The following is a 17,148-nucleotide window of genomic DNA, read 5'->3' on the forward strand; positions in this document are numbered from 1 at the left end:
TACATGCACTATGTGACTATTCATTATCAGCTTTACCTAACATTCATTTTACGAGAATGGATCTGCATTATTCTGGCTCTGGCCTCCTCATTTGGCATTGGGAATTCAATCTTGCGATCAAGTCGCCCTGAACGAAGCAATGCAGGGTCCAAGATATCAACACGATTTGTGGCAGCAATAACCTGTTGAACAAGAAAGACAAATCTTTAAAGCGGGAATTTAGCTACACTCACTACAGTTTCACATCTTAAATGAGCATCAGATCTGATACACTTGATTGAAATTTATTAAATAAGGGCTCACATTGCTGACAAAGAAATAATTATCGCTTTGTGTACAGCCACATTTTGCTGCACTATGATCCTGAAGCTGGTCATTTTGCTGCTGAATCTGTGTGCTGGTCTGTTAGGAATGCTACTTCATTGCTGAATCCAAGATGGATGACAAGTCATTAATGTTAAATAATCTTGCAAGTATAACTTCTGGTGAGTCTCTCATATATGATATACAAAGTAAATAATAAGGACTGCACACCATGATGTGTATGAGTCTTTAATGGAAGTGATAGCACAAACCAAGAAAGATAGACTAAATTAAAAAAAGAAATCAACTTGGATGGCATTAAAAGCAAGAGTTTAAACACTGAGATGAAGAGGGTCAAATGGAGTAAAGTACAAGGGGAATGCAAAAAAAAATGACTATGATAAAGAAGGTGAAGCAAAAGCAACAAGAAAAAGGCACAATAGCAAACGTTTATGATTTATTACATCAACTACCATCATATCAAAATATATTTTAACACATTTATTAACTTTACACATTATACAGTGACACTGGCACAGATGCGATTTAAAAAAAAAAAAAAACATTGTTTCTCTTTCTCATGAATCACATACATGCTTTTTTTTTCTTAATCATTCACTTCAACATTACACAGATTGCTTATAAGTCCTGCCATCCCTGAAATTTCACATCTTCTGAACATTATTCAATAATGTATTGTGCCTAAGGTTCCCTTTATTTCTATATTCTTTTAACTTCTTTACAACATTCGATAATTTAGTTATGGTTTCGATTTTTATTTCCACTTTATAATAACCACTTTTTTGGCAGCCAGCAGAATAAAACCTATTTGGGCATTACTACATCTAGTCAATTCAGTTTCTGTATCCCAGCTCAAGAGAGTAATTTCTTTAGTTACAATACTTTGCTCACCTACCACTTCTAACAAAAGTATCCTGTAGCCTAAGAAAAGTTGGCTTTATTTGCATATATTACTTTGTACATGGTAAATCCAGAAAAGGACATCTCAGTGGTATGAAACATTTTGAGACAATTTCGAGTCTTTAAGGGATATAAAATTAATGAAGATACAAACAAAAGCTATATCCATACATTATGCACCTATACACAAACTGATTCAGCAATAACCATACTTACAGGGACATAAGATGAAGCATTTAGAAGTACGGACTTTAAAGCCTTCAGTAGTGGCAGCTAAGGATATGTAAGAAGGTACTAAACAAAAGAGAATACAAAAACTAAGAAAATGGAAGATTCTTGTTTATGGATATGGATAGTAAAATACAAGCAGTGAAAATGTTTTACTTTCTTTAGTTTTATATAATGGTCAGGCATATTTTATCAACCAGAGAAGAAGTTGCAGGTAGTAATTAATAAAGAGTTGAAGGAATTTACCTGGGAGGGGAAGAGGGCAAGAGTTAATTGGTATAAGCTGAGACGTCCAACACAAAAAGATGGTTTAGGATTAACTGATCTGAAGGGATATATTACAGCTACACAGTTAAGGCTCATATACATAACACAAGCAGAAGGTTAAAATTAAAAATGGAAAGGAATGATGATAAACCTGGGTGGGGGGCTTCAAGAAATAGAGAGTCAGTGGGATTATGGAGAACAGTAACAACCATACAAAATATTACATTCATAAAGCAGAACAATGTACTTTTAAGAACTAAGCTAGCACAAGAATGGAGAAAGAGATTTTGCCAACAGAGATGACTGCAACTAAGGTACAGAAAAATAAAGGGCTGGAATTTACTGGGGAAAACTGGCAAAAGAACAAGGCATTGGGAGCAAATAACTAGAGAGTGAAGGGTAACAGAGTGGGATGAGGCCAAGAAAAAAAGTGGACTGCAGGACAGACACTGCCTTGCCTACCAAGTACTGATTTCAGAGTATGGGCAAAGAGAAAGGGATAGGGGAATCTTAAGTGAAAGACATGGTGTGGTGCAGATTTTAGTTGAATCTGAAACAGAAGCTGCTGTTAAAAGAAGGGATAATTAAAAGGGGATCTAAAATGTAGAACTATAAGAATCAGTCAGATCAGGTTAGAAAATATTGGGAAGAGAGACTGGAAAACCAGTTTAGAACAGATCAATGGCAGGGGATATGTATGGCCCCCAAGTATCCAACAAAATCCAGAAGGTGTAGGATCTCTGACTGGAAGTGTTTCTATAGGTATTTTTATACCCAAAGCAGACTTCAAAGAATTTTTTCATAGGGTAGACAGCAAATTTTGGAGGTGTGATAGAGAAAAAAGGACGAACTAGGAACATATGTTTTGGAGTGTAATAAACTGATTTTAAAATTCTGTCAGAAATATTGGGTGAGGAAATGGTTGTAACCAAGGAAATTTTTTTTTTTAACTGGAACACAGGATCTGAACTGCCTATACATAGTAAGACCTTAAGTTTCATTCTGCTGGCTGCCAAAAAAAGCAGTTACTAGAAAATGGAAATCAAAGTCTTAGCAAACTGTATTTGTATTATTGAACATTATAAAACTGGGACAGGGATCTTCAGAAAAGGGAAGGAGAAAATTACATAAAAATAAATGGAAATTTTGGGAAAGTATAGACGTGTTAAGAACTTACAATAATAGAGTAGGTCTATTGATGATCACTGCTACAGTATTCCTAATGAGTAGGTTATATCCACTGACGTCTGTCCGGGGGAGCCAAAACTTTACATTCCCTTGATCATACATTCAACATGTGACCTCAGCTTAGGGGTATATAGGTGGATGTATGAGTGTAATTTCACAGAATTGATCCAAGCCAGCAGCCTGAAGACCTCTGAGAGAGAGAAAGAGAGACTGGCCAGCTAGGGGGCGAAGCATGAATTGTCAAGGATCTCCCTCAGTCCTAGGATGCTGCACAAAGGAGCGTGGCAGAGAGAGAACAGGCACAGACAGACGGTAGAAAATTAATGGAGGGGGGAAGGAAGGTGGGAAAAATACTGCAACACTAATCAGTAGAAGATGTTTTATGCTAAGTTCTTACATAACTGTACTATGTCCCAACTGAAATCACTGCTGCAGTATTCCTTATCAATGGGTTATTCCCAGAGCTGAAGGGAACATGACAGTGGCTTGTTAGTACGCTGCAGAACCGCCAAGAGTCCCAAAAAGACTGACTTAGCAAAGGTAGCTCTGCACCTTTAAAAGGCATCAATTCCATAGTGTTTACTGAAGCTGCATGCAGAGGACCAAGGTGACTGCTTAGAGCATGGCCCTAGAATTCATCCCTTTGACATAAGGCTCCAGAAGATGCTACGACCCTGGTAGAATGAGCTTGAGGGTATGAAGGGAAGGCTTTTCCATGTACAGAATAACAGAAAGATGGCCTTCGAGATCCAGCTTGCATTGTTATTGTTTAGATATTGGTTGGCCTAACTTTGAGACCATGAAGGAGACAAACAGTTGTTCAGATTTTTCAAATGGATTTGCTTTGCATCATATGTAAATGTCTAGAGAGTAAAGATGCCTTTCCCTCCAGTTTTGAAGGCTGAAGTTACAATCTGCCATAATGGTTAAGGTCTTTGCCTCCCAAGCATAAGGTACAAGGTTCTATATCCTGGACCCCATCCAATGCCTGTTTGGAGTTTGCATGTTCTCCCTGTGTCTCTGTGGGGATCGTCCCACCTCTGAAAAACATGAGTGTTTCCATCTCAAACTCAACAAAGAATGGAGCTGTGGGCAGAAGCACAGACTCTACATGGTGCCCTAAGAGGGGAAGAATTATATAAACCAACTGCTCAGTCTGGGCATCTACTATGATGCACAGTATCCTGATGACAGGAGAACAACGATCACAGACTGCATGTCAAACTCAAAGGTGTAAAATATGTCTCTAGGTGATTCAGTCGTTTTGACTAACATCAGCAAATAAGATTGGAATTTGCCAGTGAAGAGTGGGTTGAGGACCCAGCTTACTCAGACCTATGCTAACTGTGAGAGGGGTGTATATGCCCTACCAGCCAGTGTGTGCCCATCATAATGCCTAGCAGCCCTGGTTTAATATGCTGCTAGCCAGCCGGTGTCCAGTTGCCCAACATGCGTTATCTGGGATAGCTATACTTGAGCAAAACCTGGATGTAAAACCAATCAAACTGAATTGCCACTCTCAATATAGGTTCACTGATAGGACTGCACTTGAAAGTGGATGATGGTAAGGAAGAGGGTGGACATCCTACATATCAGGAGACGAGATGAAAGGGCAGTGCAGCAAAGTAACTTGGCTTGGGATCTAGAGTCTACTACTCAGGAGAAGGGCAGCCTAATGATAGGAGAGTATTCATTATTTCAGCCCAAGCCTCACAACAGGGTTGTAATGGTGAGGAAAAGAGTGCATTCAGGAGGCAGATGCAGGGCTTACTAGATAACACAGGACAATAGGAATTGGGTGTTGATAATGGGTGACCTGAATGCACATACCGGAACAGACAGAAAGTACAGTTTTGTACCTACCATAAATGTAGATGTCTGATAGGTATGCATCTGCAGTCCTTAAATATGGGTTGTCCTGCCTCAGGCAGCCCTTCGGTCGGCCGGATTCCAAAGTCTGGGTCCGGCGTCGGCTGATGTCGCCCCTTCCCCAACGTCAGAGCGCCTGGGGTATAAAAGTGTCAGCCGACGCCATCTTCCTCAGTTTTTTCTTGCCCCAGTTGCCAGGTGCCCTCTAAGGAAAGCTAAATTTGGTAGAAATACAAAATATTGCAAACATGCACAGTAATATAAAACAAATACACCATAATAGATAACCCCGGCCAGCTATAAGAGGGATAAGTACCCAAGAAGTACCACAGAGGGGAAGGAGGGAGGGTAAACCTGACTGCAGATGCATACCTATCGGACATCTACATTTATGGTAGGTACAAAACTGTACTATGTCCTTCAAGGATGCATCTGCAGTCCTTACATATGGGTAGAATACCATAGCCAAGTTGGGGGTGGTAGGCTCTAAGAAAAAGATGGTGTAGCTAAAATTCCCTGCAGGACTGCCGTAGCAAAGCCTGCTCTGGATCTGGAATATAAGGGTAAATTGTAATGCTTGGAAAATGTATGCACGGAGCTCCATGTAGCAGCTTCTAAAATGTCCTTGGTAGCCACCCCTCTTAAGAAGGCTGTGGAGGTGGCTGTAGCTCTGGTGGAATGAGGTCTGATGTTAGCTGGCACAGCTTTTCCATGATAAGAATAGCAGAATCGAATGCAATTTCCTATCCATTTTGAAATTGTCTGTTTGGAAATTGCTTTTCCTTGAATGCCTGCAGCATATGCTACCAACAGCTGGTCAGTCTTTCTGAAAGTCTTAGTTCTGTCCAATTAGTAGCGTAACTGTCTGTGAATGTCCAGGGTATGCAGAAGTTTCTCTCCCTTGTTTTGTGGGTTTGGAAAGAAGGTAGGCAGGTGAATAGCTTGGTTCAATGAGACCCTGGATACCACCTTTGGCATGAATGAAGGATTGGTTCTCAAGGAGACTCTGTCCTGATGAAAAATAAGAAATGGTTGTACTGCCATGAGTGCCTGCAATTCAGATACTCTTCTTGCTGAGGTTATGGCCAGAAGGAAGGCAGTCTTCCAAGACAGGAACTGTAACTCTGAAGATGCTGCTGGTTCAAAGGGAGGTAAAGTCAACTTTTCCAACATGAAGTTAAGGTCCCATGTAGGCACTGGTGGTTTTCTTGGAGGATTGAGGTTTTTAATTCCTCTTAGAAACTGCCTTAGGAAAGGATGAGAGAAGACAGGTGGATCAGTATTGTATTCTGCTGAAATTGCTGAAGCATGAATTTTTATGGAAGAGTAAGAAAGGCCATTATGGAGCATGTCTGCCAAGTATTCCAGGATATGTGCCATGCTCATCACTGTGGCATCTAGGCCCTTTGCGGTGCTCCAAGTGTGGAATCTTTTCCATTTTGCTGAATATGTCTTTCTTGTGGAAGGTCTGCGAGCTTCCATGATGATATCCTTCACTCTCTTGGATAGCTTTTCCTGGTGAGGAGTCGAGGTATTCTCCAGGCTGTCAGCTGCAGGGTTTTCAGGCTGGCGTGCAGAGTTTTGTAATTGTGCTGTGTCAGAAGGAGTGTCCATAGTGGTAGAGGCCACGGTTTCGTGTGTGACAGGCTCCATAACAGTGGGTACCAGTGCTGCCTTGGCCAGTCCGGGGCTATTAGAATCACTTTTGGCTGCTCTGTCTTGATTTTCAGTAAGACCTTGGTCATTAGTGGGAGTGGTGGAAATGCATACACTGTTAGAGTATTCCAACTGAAAGAGAGGGCGTCCACCTTCCATGCTTGTGGGTGGTATGTCCTTGTGCAGAATTTCTTCAGCTGATGATTGTGGTAGGAGGCAAAAAGGTCTATGTCCGGCCTCCCCCATGATTGTGTTATCTGAAGGAAGATGTCTGGGTGCAGCATCCATTCGTGTGGGTCCATGGTATTTCTGCTTAGGCCGTCCGCCAGTATATTGTCTTTTCCTGGCACAAATTGGGATTGCAGCTCTATATTGAGTTTTAGGGAAAGTTCCCAAAGATTCATTGCTAGTCTGCAAAGAGGGTAGGAATGGGTACCTCCTTGCTTATGTACCACATGACTGTGGTATTGTCTGTCCTTATTAGCAGGTGGCCTTGATGTAGAAAGAGCTTGAAGGCCTCGATTGCATGAATCACTGCCAGCATTTCCTTTTGGTTTATGTGCATGCGCAATTCTTTCTGAGACCATAGACCTTGGATGCATCTGTCCTCCATATGTGCTCCCCATCCATGGTCTGAAGCATCCGAGGTAATGGTTTGGCTGGTTACTGGTTTGCTGAAAGGCAGGCCCCTGTTTGACTGGCTTGCTTGGGCCCACCACAGGAATTCCTTTTGAAAGCATGGAATGAGTAGTATCAAAGCTTCTAGGCTGTGACTGTGCCGAGACCATAAACTCCTTAGGTACCATTGTAGTTTTCTCATATGCAGCCTTGCTTGTGGAATCAGAAGAATGCACGATGCCATGTAACCCAGGGCCTGCAGGATTTTCCTTGCAGTCATCTGAGTTTGTTTTGTTAGATTTTTGAAGTAATCCGGTAGTTGTCTGTTCTTCTGTGAGAAAAGCCATTTGGGTGGTTGTATCTAGTTCCGCACCCAGAAAAGTTATTCTTTGGGATGGCACAAGTCTTGACTTGTGAATGTTGACTGTGTATCCCAAGGCCTGTAGTAGGCGGGTGGCATAATTCAAATGTTTTTCCAAAGTTTGTTGGCTGTCCGCTTGTATAAGGCTGTCGTCCAGATATGGGTATATTGGAATCCCCTGAAGTCTGCAGTGTGCAATTACTGATGCCAGGCATTTCGTGAATACTCTGGGTGCAGTAGATAAGCCAAAGGGCAATGCTGAGAATTGATAATGCTCTGAACCTGCAAGAAATCTGAGGTGTCCTCTGCAACTTTGTCTGATAGGGACATGCAGGTATGCCTCCTTGAGGTCTAGAGTTACCAGCCAAGACCCCTTGCCCAGCATGGGAAGGAGTTGCTGTAGGGTCAGCATTTTGAATTTTGGCACAATGAGATAAGTATTCAGTGAGGACAAATCGAGAATGGGCCTCCATTGTTTTTCTTTTCTTGGGACAAGGAATAGTCTGGAATAAAATCCTTGGCCTTGTTCTGCGAGAGGAACCTTTTCTATAGCTTTCATTTGCAATAGGTTGGCAATTTGTTTTAAAGCCTCTGCCCTCTGATTTGGTGGCAGGTTTGGCATTCCCTTTCTTTCTGGTAATGTATGGAAATGGAACCTGTATCCTTTGTCTATTATTTGCAGTGTCCATTTGTCCCTTGTAATACTGTGCCAATTTTTTGAGAATAAAGACAACTTTCCGCCCAAAGGTGCTTCTAATTGAGCCCTGATCGGCGGGATCAAGGTGAAGTCATTGAGTCTGTCCTTATGCAGCAGTTGTTGGACCTGCACTACCTCTCTGGTTAGGAGGCTGCCATTGACGTCCTCTGTAGGAGCCTCTAGCTTGCCCTCTACCTCTGGCACGCCTGCTCTTGCCTCTTTGAAATCTCTCTTCTGGAAAGGACCAATTCTTAGAAGGCCAATTTCTGCTGAATCTTGGTGGTTGTACCTGGAGGAAATCTTTGACTGTTTGTACAGATTTTGCCTTTTCCTCAAATTTCTTTACGACCTCTTGAGCAGTGGAGCCAAATAACTTTTGCTTTTCCAGTGGAGCATCCAGAAGCTTAGCCTTAACATGATCTGGCAGAGATTGTTCCTTCAGCCAGGCATGTCTACGTATGACTGCACCTGTCATTGCTGACCTACATGAAGCTTCCAATGTATCATAACCACACTGCAAGAAATGGTTGCTAACCTGTTGTGAATTATGTACCAAATCCTGAAGTGACTTACAATCTAGGGATTCAGGCGAAGACAGTTTTTTCTGCAATTCATCTAACAAATACTCTTGGTACTGTATCATATGAAATTGACAATTTAAAGCCCTCAAAGACAGAGTGGAAGAAATGTACACTTTTTTACCCCATCTCTCTAAAGCCCTTGACTCCCTTTCAGAGGGGAGTGGATTTTTAGTAGTGGCAGCTGCAACCCCTTTAGGACCCTGGGAAATAGTTTCTGGGTCAGCAGAGTGGGCCTTGTAAAGGAAATGATGCGAGTCCGGGACCCTGTAGTACCTATCGGGTTTAACAGGAGCCGGAGGAAGGGTGTCAGGGGTAGTGCTAGACTCAGAATACACATCATCAATGACACTTAAAACAGAAGGAATAGCCAAAGGTCTATGCTGAGGTAAATGAAGAAAAGTCCTGCCATTGGAAAGGCTCTCTCATGGAGTGAAGGGTCTCCCCAAAGGACAGCTCTTCAGGAGGGGAGGCAGAGGGAATAGATTCCTCTGCATCAGAATCCTCATAGGCCGTGAAGGCCTCCTCCTGGTAGTCTGATAGAGCAGAGCCATCAGAGGCTTCATCAGAGGACTGAGGTTCAGCAGACTCAACCCTGGGCCTTTTGTCTAATGGGGGTTGACAGCCCCTGTCCGGATGAGGCTGAGAGCCCCTAATTAAGGAAATAAGGTCCTCAGCCAAACTTAGTATCTGAGAACCTGTAGTGGATCCCTGAGAAATAGACTTGGGAGGCAGAGTTTTTTGTTGCTTAGCAGCTTTAGCCCTAGTGAAAGCTTTTATGGACATGGATGCAGGGGGCCTGGCTGCCCCACGTGCTGGAGTAGTTTTGTCTAGGGGAATGGTGTCAGTAGGTTCCTAGGTTCCTGAACACCGGTTTCCGAGGGTAATTCTATAACCGACTCAGAAAAGGCCTCCGGGACCGAGGATGTCAGTTGAGTGGTTTCTACGGACGGAAGTACCAAGGACTCAGTTTCAGCCGAGACACTCGCGGCAGGCCTAGGAGTGGTTTCAGCCGAAACCACGGTCCACGTGTGTCGGTCCTTGTCCTTCCGTTTCTTGGTTAAATGAGAAGTCGGAGTCTCCGACGGCATTTTATAAGAGAAACTAGCCCCAAAAAATTCCTCTGCAAACTCCGACCGATGCCTAAGAGTGCATCGATTAAAGGAGGCACAGGCAGTACAGGCCGAGACGTCGTGGTCTGGGCCTAGGCAGGGGAGGCAGTAGGAATGAAAATCCTTATGAGGTATTTGTTTCCCACAAGTCAAGCAATTATTAACTTTAAGCGTTTGATCTGACATCGGCTGAGGCAAGAAAGAGTCCCCAACGGGGTACTTAGCTTTCTGAAGTCTTCGGTAGCTGAAGTTACAGGAGCTGGCCGACCGGCACTTGCGAACTGCTTCTGCTTCAGGCACCACGCAGCAAGAAAGACTGAGGAAGATGGCGTCGGCTGACACTTTTATACCCCAGGCGCTCTGACGTCGGGGAAGGGGCGACATCAGCCGACACCGGACCCAGACTTTGGAATCCGGCCGACCAAAGGGCTGCCTGAGGCAGGACAACCCATATGTAAGGACTGCAGATGCATTCTTGAAGGACATCAGGATACGAGAACAGCCTATGTCTGCATGGTGATGTACCAGGAATAGAGGAGAGGCCATTCTAGACTTCCGTCTGGCATATGGCTTGATAGTAGTCAACACACTGTTCAGAGACAGAAGGTCACAAGATCAGATACATGAGTGGCCAACATGCAACGCAGGTCTACTTCCTCATAGGGTATTTTGGGTAGAATCAGCAATTGCAAAGTCACCTCCAGTGAAACCATTTATATTCGGTTTCTGATGAAAATCAAGATTAAACGAATGAAAGCTCTAAAACTATTTTCCTGTGGAGCAGTATTATTTTATTTTTCGGTTTAACAAGATTTGTGTGGACTGCAAAGGGTTTTGTAGTCAACCTCCAGTGAAACAGTTGGCTTACAGCATAAATAACTAGTTGCCACAATCAGCTGTAAGCAGAGTCAATGAAGGCTCCAAGGTAAACAGAAACCAGACTGAAGACCTGGAAGTTGAATGGAGAAAAAGCACAACAGCTCAAGGAATCATTCAGGGTTCTAGCAGCTTAAGAGGAGGAAACAGGATGAGTTAAAGAATGGTCACACCTCAAAACAGTATGTGTGACAGCTACAGAACAGATATGTGGCTGAGCCAGGTATGAAAATAAGGTGACTAAGGAATGCTGTTGGTGGAATGCAGCATTCCATGAAGTCATAAAAAGAAAGAAGACATGCAGGAAAAAGTGGGAGATAGAAAAGATGGACCAGGCTAGGAAGGAATATTTGAGGGCTAAGAAAGGAGTTACAATAGCAAAGAACAAGACATCAGAGGCACTCTACCAGCTTCTGGAAAGTATGTAGATGGCACAAAAACTATATCAGATTGCTAGGCAAAGGCAGAAAGATAAAGAAGATAATCGGACACCTTTCATACGGGATGTCAGCAGCAACCTGCTCACCCTTCCATAGGACATCAAAAGCAGATTGGAAGGAGCACTTCCAGCAGCTTCGGAATGAAGAAAACCCCAAAGAAGCTGCCCTGCCCCAGGTACAGCCTATAATGAGAGAAGCGGAGGAGACCACCACAGAAGAAGAAAGAACAGCACAGAGGAAAATGAAGTTAGGGAAAGCAGCAGGCTCAGATAGGGTCACAGCAGACATGATAAAGATGCTGGGTGAGACAGGGGAGAAATGGCTCCTGAGGATACTCATAGCGGTGTGGACAGAAAGGTGTATCCCAGATGACTGGACATTAAGCATACTAGTGCCAGTGTTCAAGAGCAAAGGGGACATTCACAACTGTGGGCAGTATGGAGGTATCCAATTCTTGTCACATTGCATGAAAGTTCTGGAGAGGGTGACTGATAAACAAATACACACAGTATTAGAAAGTAAGATGGGTTATTAGCAGTTTGGATACAGATCAGGGTGCAGCACAACTGACCTAATGTTTGCAGTGAGACAGATAGTTGAGAAGAAGCTAGAGATGAGGAGAGAGTTCAACTGGGCATTCCTAGATTTACAGAAAGCATATGACAAGGTCCCAAGAAAGCATATTTGGGCAGGCCTGCTGTGGTTCAAAGTCTTAGTAACATTGGTAGAATTACTGCAAGCTATGTACAAGGATCCAATGACTCAAAGGCAAACAGTGTTTCATCTCGCAAAAGGATTCTAAGTGGGAGTGGGTTTGCACCTGAGCCCACTGCTGTTCATACTGGTGATGGACTACAAACAGGTCACAAAGGACAGAAAGTTGATGTACACAATGTGGCATTACAAGCAGACTCTAAGCAAGAACGTCAGGAAAGGTTAGCAGAACAGAATGCAAAACTGAAGGCACATGGGATGAACCTGAGTACAGATAAGACACTTTTAATGGCAACAAACTGTGGAGTTCAGAACAAGCTGAGAATTGAGATGGAAGAGAAAACAGTGGAACAGGTTAACAGCATCAAGTAGCTGGGAGGGTTGGCTGAGGAGAAGGAAAGTCTGAATGAGGAAGTCAAAGACAATCAGAGGGGCTGCAACCAACTGTCAGATGTAGTATATGATAGAAGAATACCAAAGAAGCTGAAATGTAAGGTGTACAAAACAGTGGTGCGACCAGTACTACTGTATGGTACAGAAACCTGGGCAGTAAAGGCAAAGCAGTTAAGAAACCTAGAGGTGATGCAGATGAAGTGCATGAGATGAGTGGTAGGATGCACACTGTGGGACAGACAAAGAAATGAGGACATAAAAGAAACAGATGTAGCTCCAAATGCAGAAAAGGGCAGAGAGGACAGGTTACTGTGGTTTTGGCACATGTGCAGAAAAACAGAAGACAATCTGGTAAAAATGATTTGGGACAGGAAGAAGGCAAGAGGAAACAAGAACATCAAACAAAGAGGTGGATGGATTGTGTTGAGAGAATACCTTCAACAGTCAGGCATGCGTGTCAAAGAAGGCAGGAGAGAAGCACTGAATACTGCAATGCTGACAGTTGACATGGCACCTTAACCCCATGAAGAAAAAGGTGGTTGATGAGACTGTAGGCTGGGAAAGAATGTAGACAGATTTATGGCCTGGCTGAGTGACTGCTCATTCACCACTTTAGGCATGAATGAACAGTTGGCCTCAGGGTCAACCCTGTCCTTTTGAAAAATAAGAAAGGGAGGCCATAAAAGCCTGAAGCTCTGAAACTCTCCTAGATTAAGTGAGAGCTGGAAGAAGAATAGCTCTCCATGTGCACAATTTGAGATTTGCTGAGACTGATGTTTCAAAAGGAGGAAAGGAAGCTTTTCCAGTATGAAGCTGAAGTCCCAAGGAGGGATTATGACCTTTCCTGGTGGTCTGACATGCAGCACCCCTTTGCAGTATAACGTGATCTCAGGTATGGACACAAGTGGAGAATTAAGGGGTAAACAAGCAGAGGGCTGACAGAAGAGCAAGTCATACCTGTATGCGCATGAGCTAACAGACATTTTAGTATGGAAAGCACCTTTGATTTATTGGGGTCCTGTCCTTTCCTGTGGCACCAAAAGGAAAATTTCTTACATCTGGCTATGTAGGATTTTTGAGTGGTGAGTCTTCTGCCTTCTTTAAGAACCTTAATTGCATCCTCAGAAAAAAAGAGCCTGTGAGGAATTAGAACTCTATCATTTGCAAGGTTAGGCTTAGGGAAGACAGGCTGGGGTGTAGTAGTGACTCTTTCTGCTGTGTGATGAGATCTGCTTGTAGTGGCAGTTTGTAACAGGTGCCCCTGGTTAGAAGAAAAAGAGGGAACCAATGTGGTCTTGGCCAAAAAGGGACAAGAGTTTTGTTCGGGGTGGGGAGCTTTAGGAGGACCCTTGGGATGAAATGTTGTGGATGGAAGGAGTAGCAGAATCTGTGTCCACTGAAATATGAAGGCATCCGTCCAACAGGCTAAGGGGCAAGGGACCCTGGTGCAAAAGATGTGGAGCTGTTTATTGGTCTCTGATGCAAACAGGTCTATCTGAAATGTCTCCCAGTGGTGAAGGATGCTCAGGTAAACCTGTCTGTTGAATGTCCACGTATGAGGGATCCTCAAAGGTACTGCTTAAGATATCTGCCAAAATACTGTCCTGTAATGGGATGCATATGGCTAATAACGCCATGCTTTGCTGGGTGGCAATGTCTCAGGCAATCTATACCAAACTGCCCACTTGGTAAGACCTGGTTCTGCCTTATGTACCACATGACTGCTGTGTATTCTGTGAATTCTCACAGAGAACCTAGTCTGGAGGTATGGGAGAAAACTTGAACGTGAAAGAGGGTTCTTACCTCCTTCATGTTGATGTGTTCCTATACTATTTTTGGCTGCTATCTGCCCTGTACTCACAGTGTGCCCCTGTCCAGATCCCCATGGCTCATCCAAGGCATCAGTGTACATTTCCTGCACTGGAATGGGGGGGGGGTCTGAAGGGAAACCCTGGTGCTAAGGGACAAGACCAGCTTACTAACATGTATATTAATTTCAGTTTATTAATGATGCTATAATATGACTGTTAATACAGCTTCACAAGCCACAGTGTTGCTGTCTTTTAAACTGCATTCTTTAAGTATGTAATAAGAGAGAATAGTACATGTTGCATGAAGTGAGGCATGTAGTTATTACAAAAAAAAAGGAATTTGTTAGCCTGACTCCTCCAGGCTAGGAGTGTGTTGTTGCTAGGATAGGTTTGAAACATCCAAGGTCAGAAACAAGACCCCTTGGAAGCAGGTGAATCGTGTATAGGAAGGTGTTCACGTGAAGTCTGAGGCAAAAATCAGGAGGTATGAGGACATTTGCAAAGTTTTTTATAGGACACACTCATTGTAACGTAATGAAAGTGCATGACTAGGTTTGATAAGAAAAATGTATAAAAAATGTGGTTTGTCTCTGTTCAGAGAGAATATTTTGACATCTGCTATGAAGACGGTCTCCAGGTGCTGTAAAAATAACATTTCTGTCTGCACATCTTGAAGTGTTGTTCCTGACTAAAGGCATACAAGGTACATTCTTAAAGTTATTTATTTATGACTATAACACTGGGTTGTGTTTCAGATGGTTCTTCCACCATAAGAATTATTTTCTGAGACAAAGTAATAGAGGAACTGCTGTGTCTAGACAGTGAGTGTTGGGGCCAAACTGCTTTCAGGTAGCAATGGATTTTCCTTATATGCAGTCTAGCAAAAGGGAACATTGGGAAAATTGCTGCAATGGATCACAGGGCCCTCAGTATCTCCCTGGCTGAGCACTAGTTGTGAGAGGCAAGGTTATAAAAGTAATTTGTAAGGCTATGCACTTTTTCCTCAGGCAAATAGGCCTGCATCCTTTAGGTGTCCAGTCTGCAATGCAGAAAAATGGGTCCCGAGTTGGCTACAGGGAGGACTTCTTGAAGTTGACTGCAAATCCCAACTGTGAAAGGAGTGGAGGGCAAACAGGCGGTGTTTCAGGAGTATTTGTACAGAGCAGGCTTGAATTAACAGGTCTAAGCAGGGAAAAATCTGGATTTCCTGAGTTCAACAACAGAAGGAAATCACTGGTGTCAGTTTGTGAAAACTGTTGGGGATGTGAAAGCCCAAAATCCAAAGCAGTAAAAGTGAGATGATCCAGTACAAAACTTCAGAAATCTTCGGGGGGGGGGGGGGTTAACTGGAATATGGACATCTGCATCTTTTAGACCTAGAGATTCTAGGAAGGAACAATGCAGAATGAATGGGTGTGCACGGAGGCATTTTGAAGGTTGGCACTGTTAGAAAGGTGATAGAAAAGAAATAGTACAGTTGTGTACACTTACCATAAATGTAGATGTTCGAGTGTATTCACTGCTGCTGTCATCACATTTGGGTTATCTGCTTGCAGTAGCCCTCAGTCAGCCTGATTAACAAAGTCTTGGGTCCTGTGTCGGTTGCTGTCCCATCTTCCATGATGTCAGGTAGTCAGGGGTATAAAGCATGCAGCCAATGCCATCAGTTTTTCTTGCCCCAGATGTCACGTGCCCCCATAATGGGAAGCAATTATACATATAAGGTTACACCTCCAATAAAAAAGCAAATGCACCGAAAAGCTTTAAACATAGTAAGCAAGAATAGAGGTATAGCCAATAGAAGTCAGGGGGTTGGAGGGAGGGTAACTAGGACTGCAACAGTGAATACACTCGAACATCTACAAGTGTACTCAACTGTACTATGTCCTTCGTGTTTCACTGTTGCAGTATTCACATTTGGGTAGAGTCCCAAAGCTAAGGATGGAAGGAGGAAATCTGATAGCATTAGGACCAGCTATAAGGCCCTGCAAGATTGCAGTGGCAAAGCCAGCTCTGGATTTAGAGAATTGGCAAATGGTAATGCTTGGTGAAGGTATGTACAGAACTCCAGGTAGCAGCTTCTACGATATCCCTGGTAGGGACACCTCTGAGAAAGGCTGTAGAGGTAGATGAACCTCTGGTTGAATGTGGTCTAATCCCCTGTGGGGTAGGCTTTCCATGGTGCTTATAGCAAAAATTAATGCAATGGCCTATCCATTTAGAAATAGTTTGCTTTGAAATGGCCTTCCCCTCTGCCCCTGCAGCAAATGCAACCAGCAGTTGTTCAGATTTTCTGAGAGGTTTAGTCCTGTCCAAATAAAATCTAAGTTGTCTGTGCACATCTAAGGAGTGCAGAATTCACTCCCCTTTGTTCTGTGAATTAGAAAAGAAGGTTGGTAAATGAATGGACTGATTAAGGGCCACGCTGGACACCACCTTGTGTAGGAAGGAAATACTGGTCCTGAGGGACACCCTATCCGCATGAAAAATTATGAAAGGCTTCACTGCCATGAAGGCCTGTAATTCAGACACCCTTCTACCTGAAGTCAAGGCTAAAAAGAAGGCCGTTTTCCAAGAAAGGAATTTCAACTCTGCATTTGCAGCTGGCTCAAAAGGAGATAAAGTGAGTTTTTCCAATACAAAGTTGAGGTCCCAGGCTGGAGTAGGAGCTCTCCTAGGTGGTCTTAAGTTTTTGGCCCCTCTGAGGAACTGTTTCAGCAGTGGATGAGAGAAGAGGGGTAGGTCTGTGTTATAATGAGCTGAAATAGCTGAGGCATGAATTTTGATGGAGGAAAAGGAAAGGCCCTTGTGCAGCACCTCAGTTAAGTATTGAAGAATCTGAGGTAAATTGGGCGCTGCTGTGCCCATCCCTTGAGTTTGGTTCCAGGAACTGAATCTTTTCTATTTTTCAGCATAGGACTTTCTAGTACTAGGCCTCCTTGCCTCCAGAATGACATCCAACACTTGCTTACTGAGGGGAGGTAACAGAGAGATTAGGTAATTAGCCAGGCTGCCAGGTTCAGGGTTTGAAGCTGTGGGTGCAGAATCTGGCCCTCCTGCTGTGACAGCAGGACAGGGGTCTGAGGCAGATGCCATGGTGCCAGCAGTGAAGCACT

General features: G+C 43.5%; 1 protein-coding gene across 1 annotated transcript in view; it reads right to left on the reverse strand.

Annotated features, from left to right (window-relative positions):
* PSMC3 (proteasome 26S subunit, ATPase 3) overlaps nt 1-17,148 on the reverse strand; it is a gene marked incomplete in the record, with an annotated part of 1,066,102 nt that overhangs the window by 268,703 nt on the left and 780,251 nt on the right. The window contains 1 exon segment of the mRNA XM_044082888.1: nt 37-182. Within this exon segment, the coding sequence (XP_043938823.1) occupies nt 37-182 (146 nt within the window).

The sequence above is a fragment of the Protopterus annectens genome, chromosome 9.part0, assembly GCF_019279795.1.
Source record: "Protopterus annectens isolate FY-2018-M chromosome 9.part0, PAN1.0, whole genome shotgun sequence".
Lineage (NCBI taxonomy): Eukaryota > Metazoa > Chordata > Ceratodontiformes > Protopteridae > Protopterus > Protopterus annectens.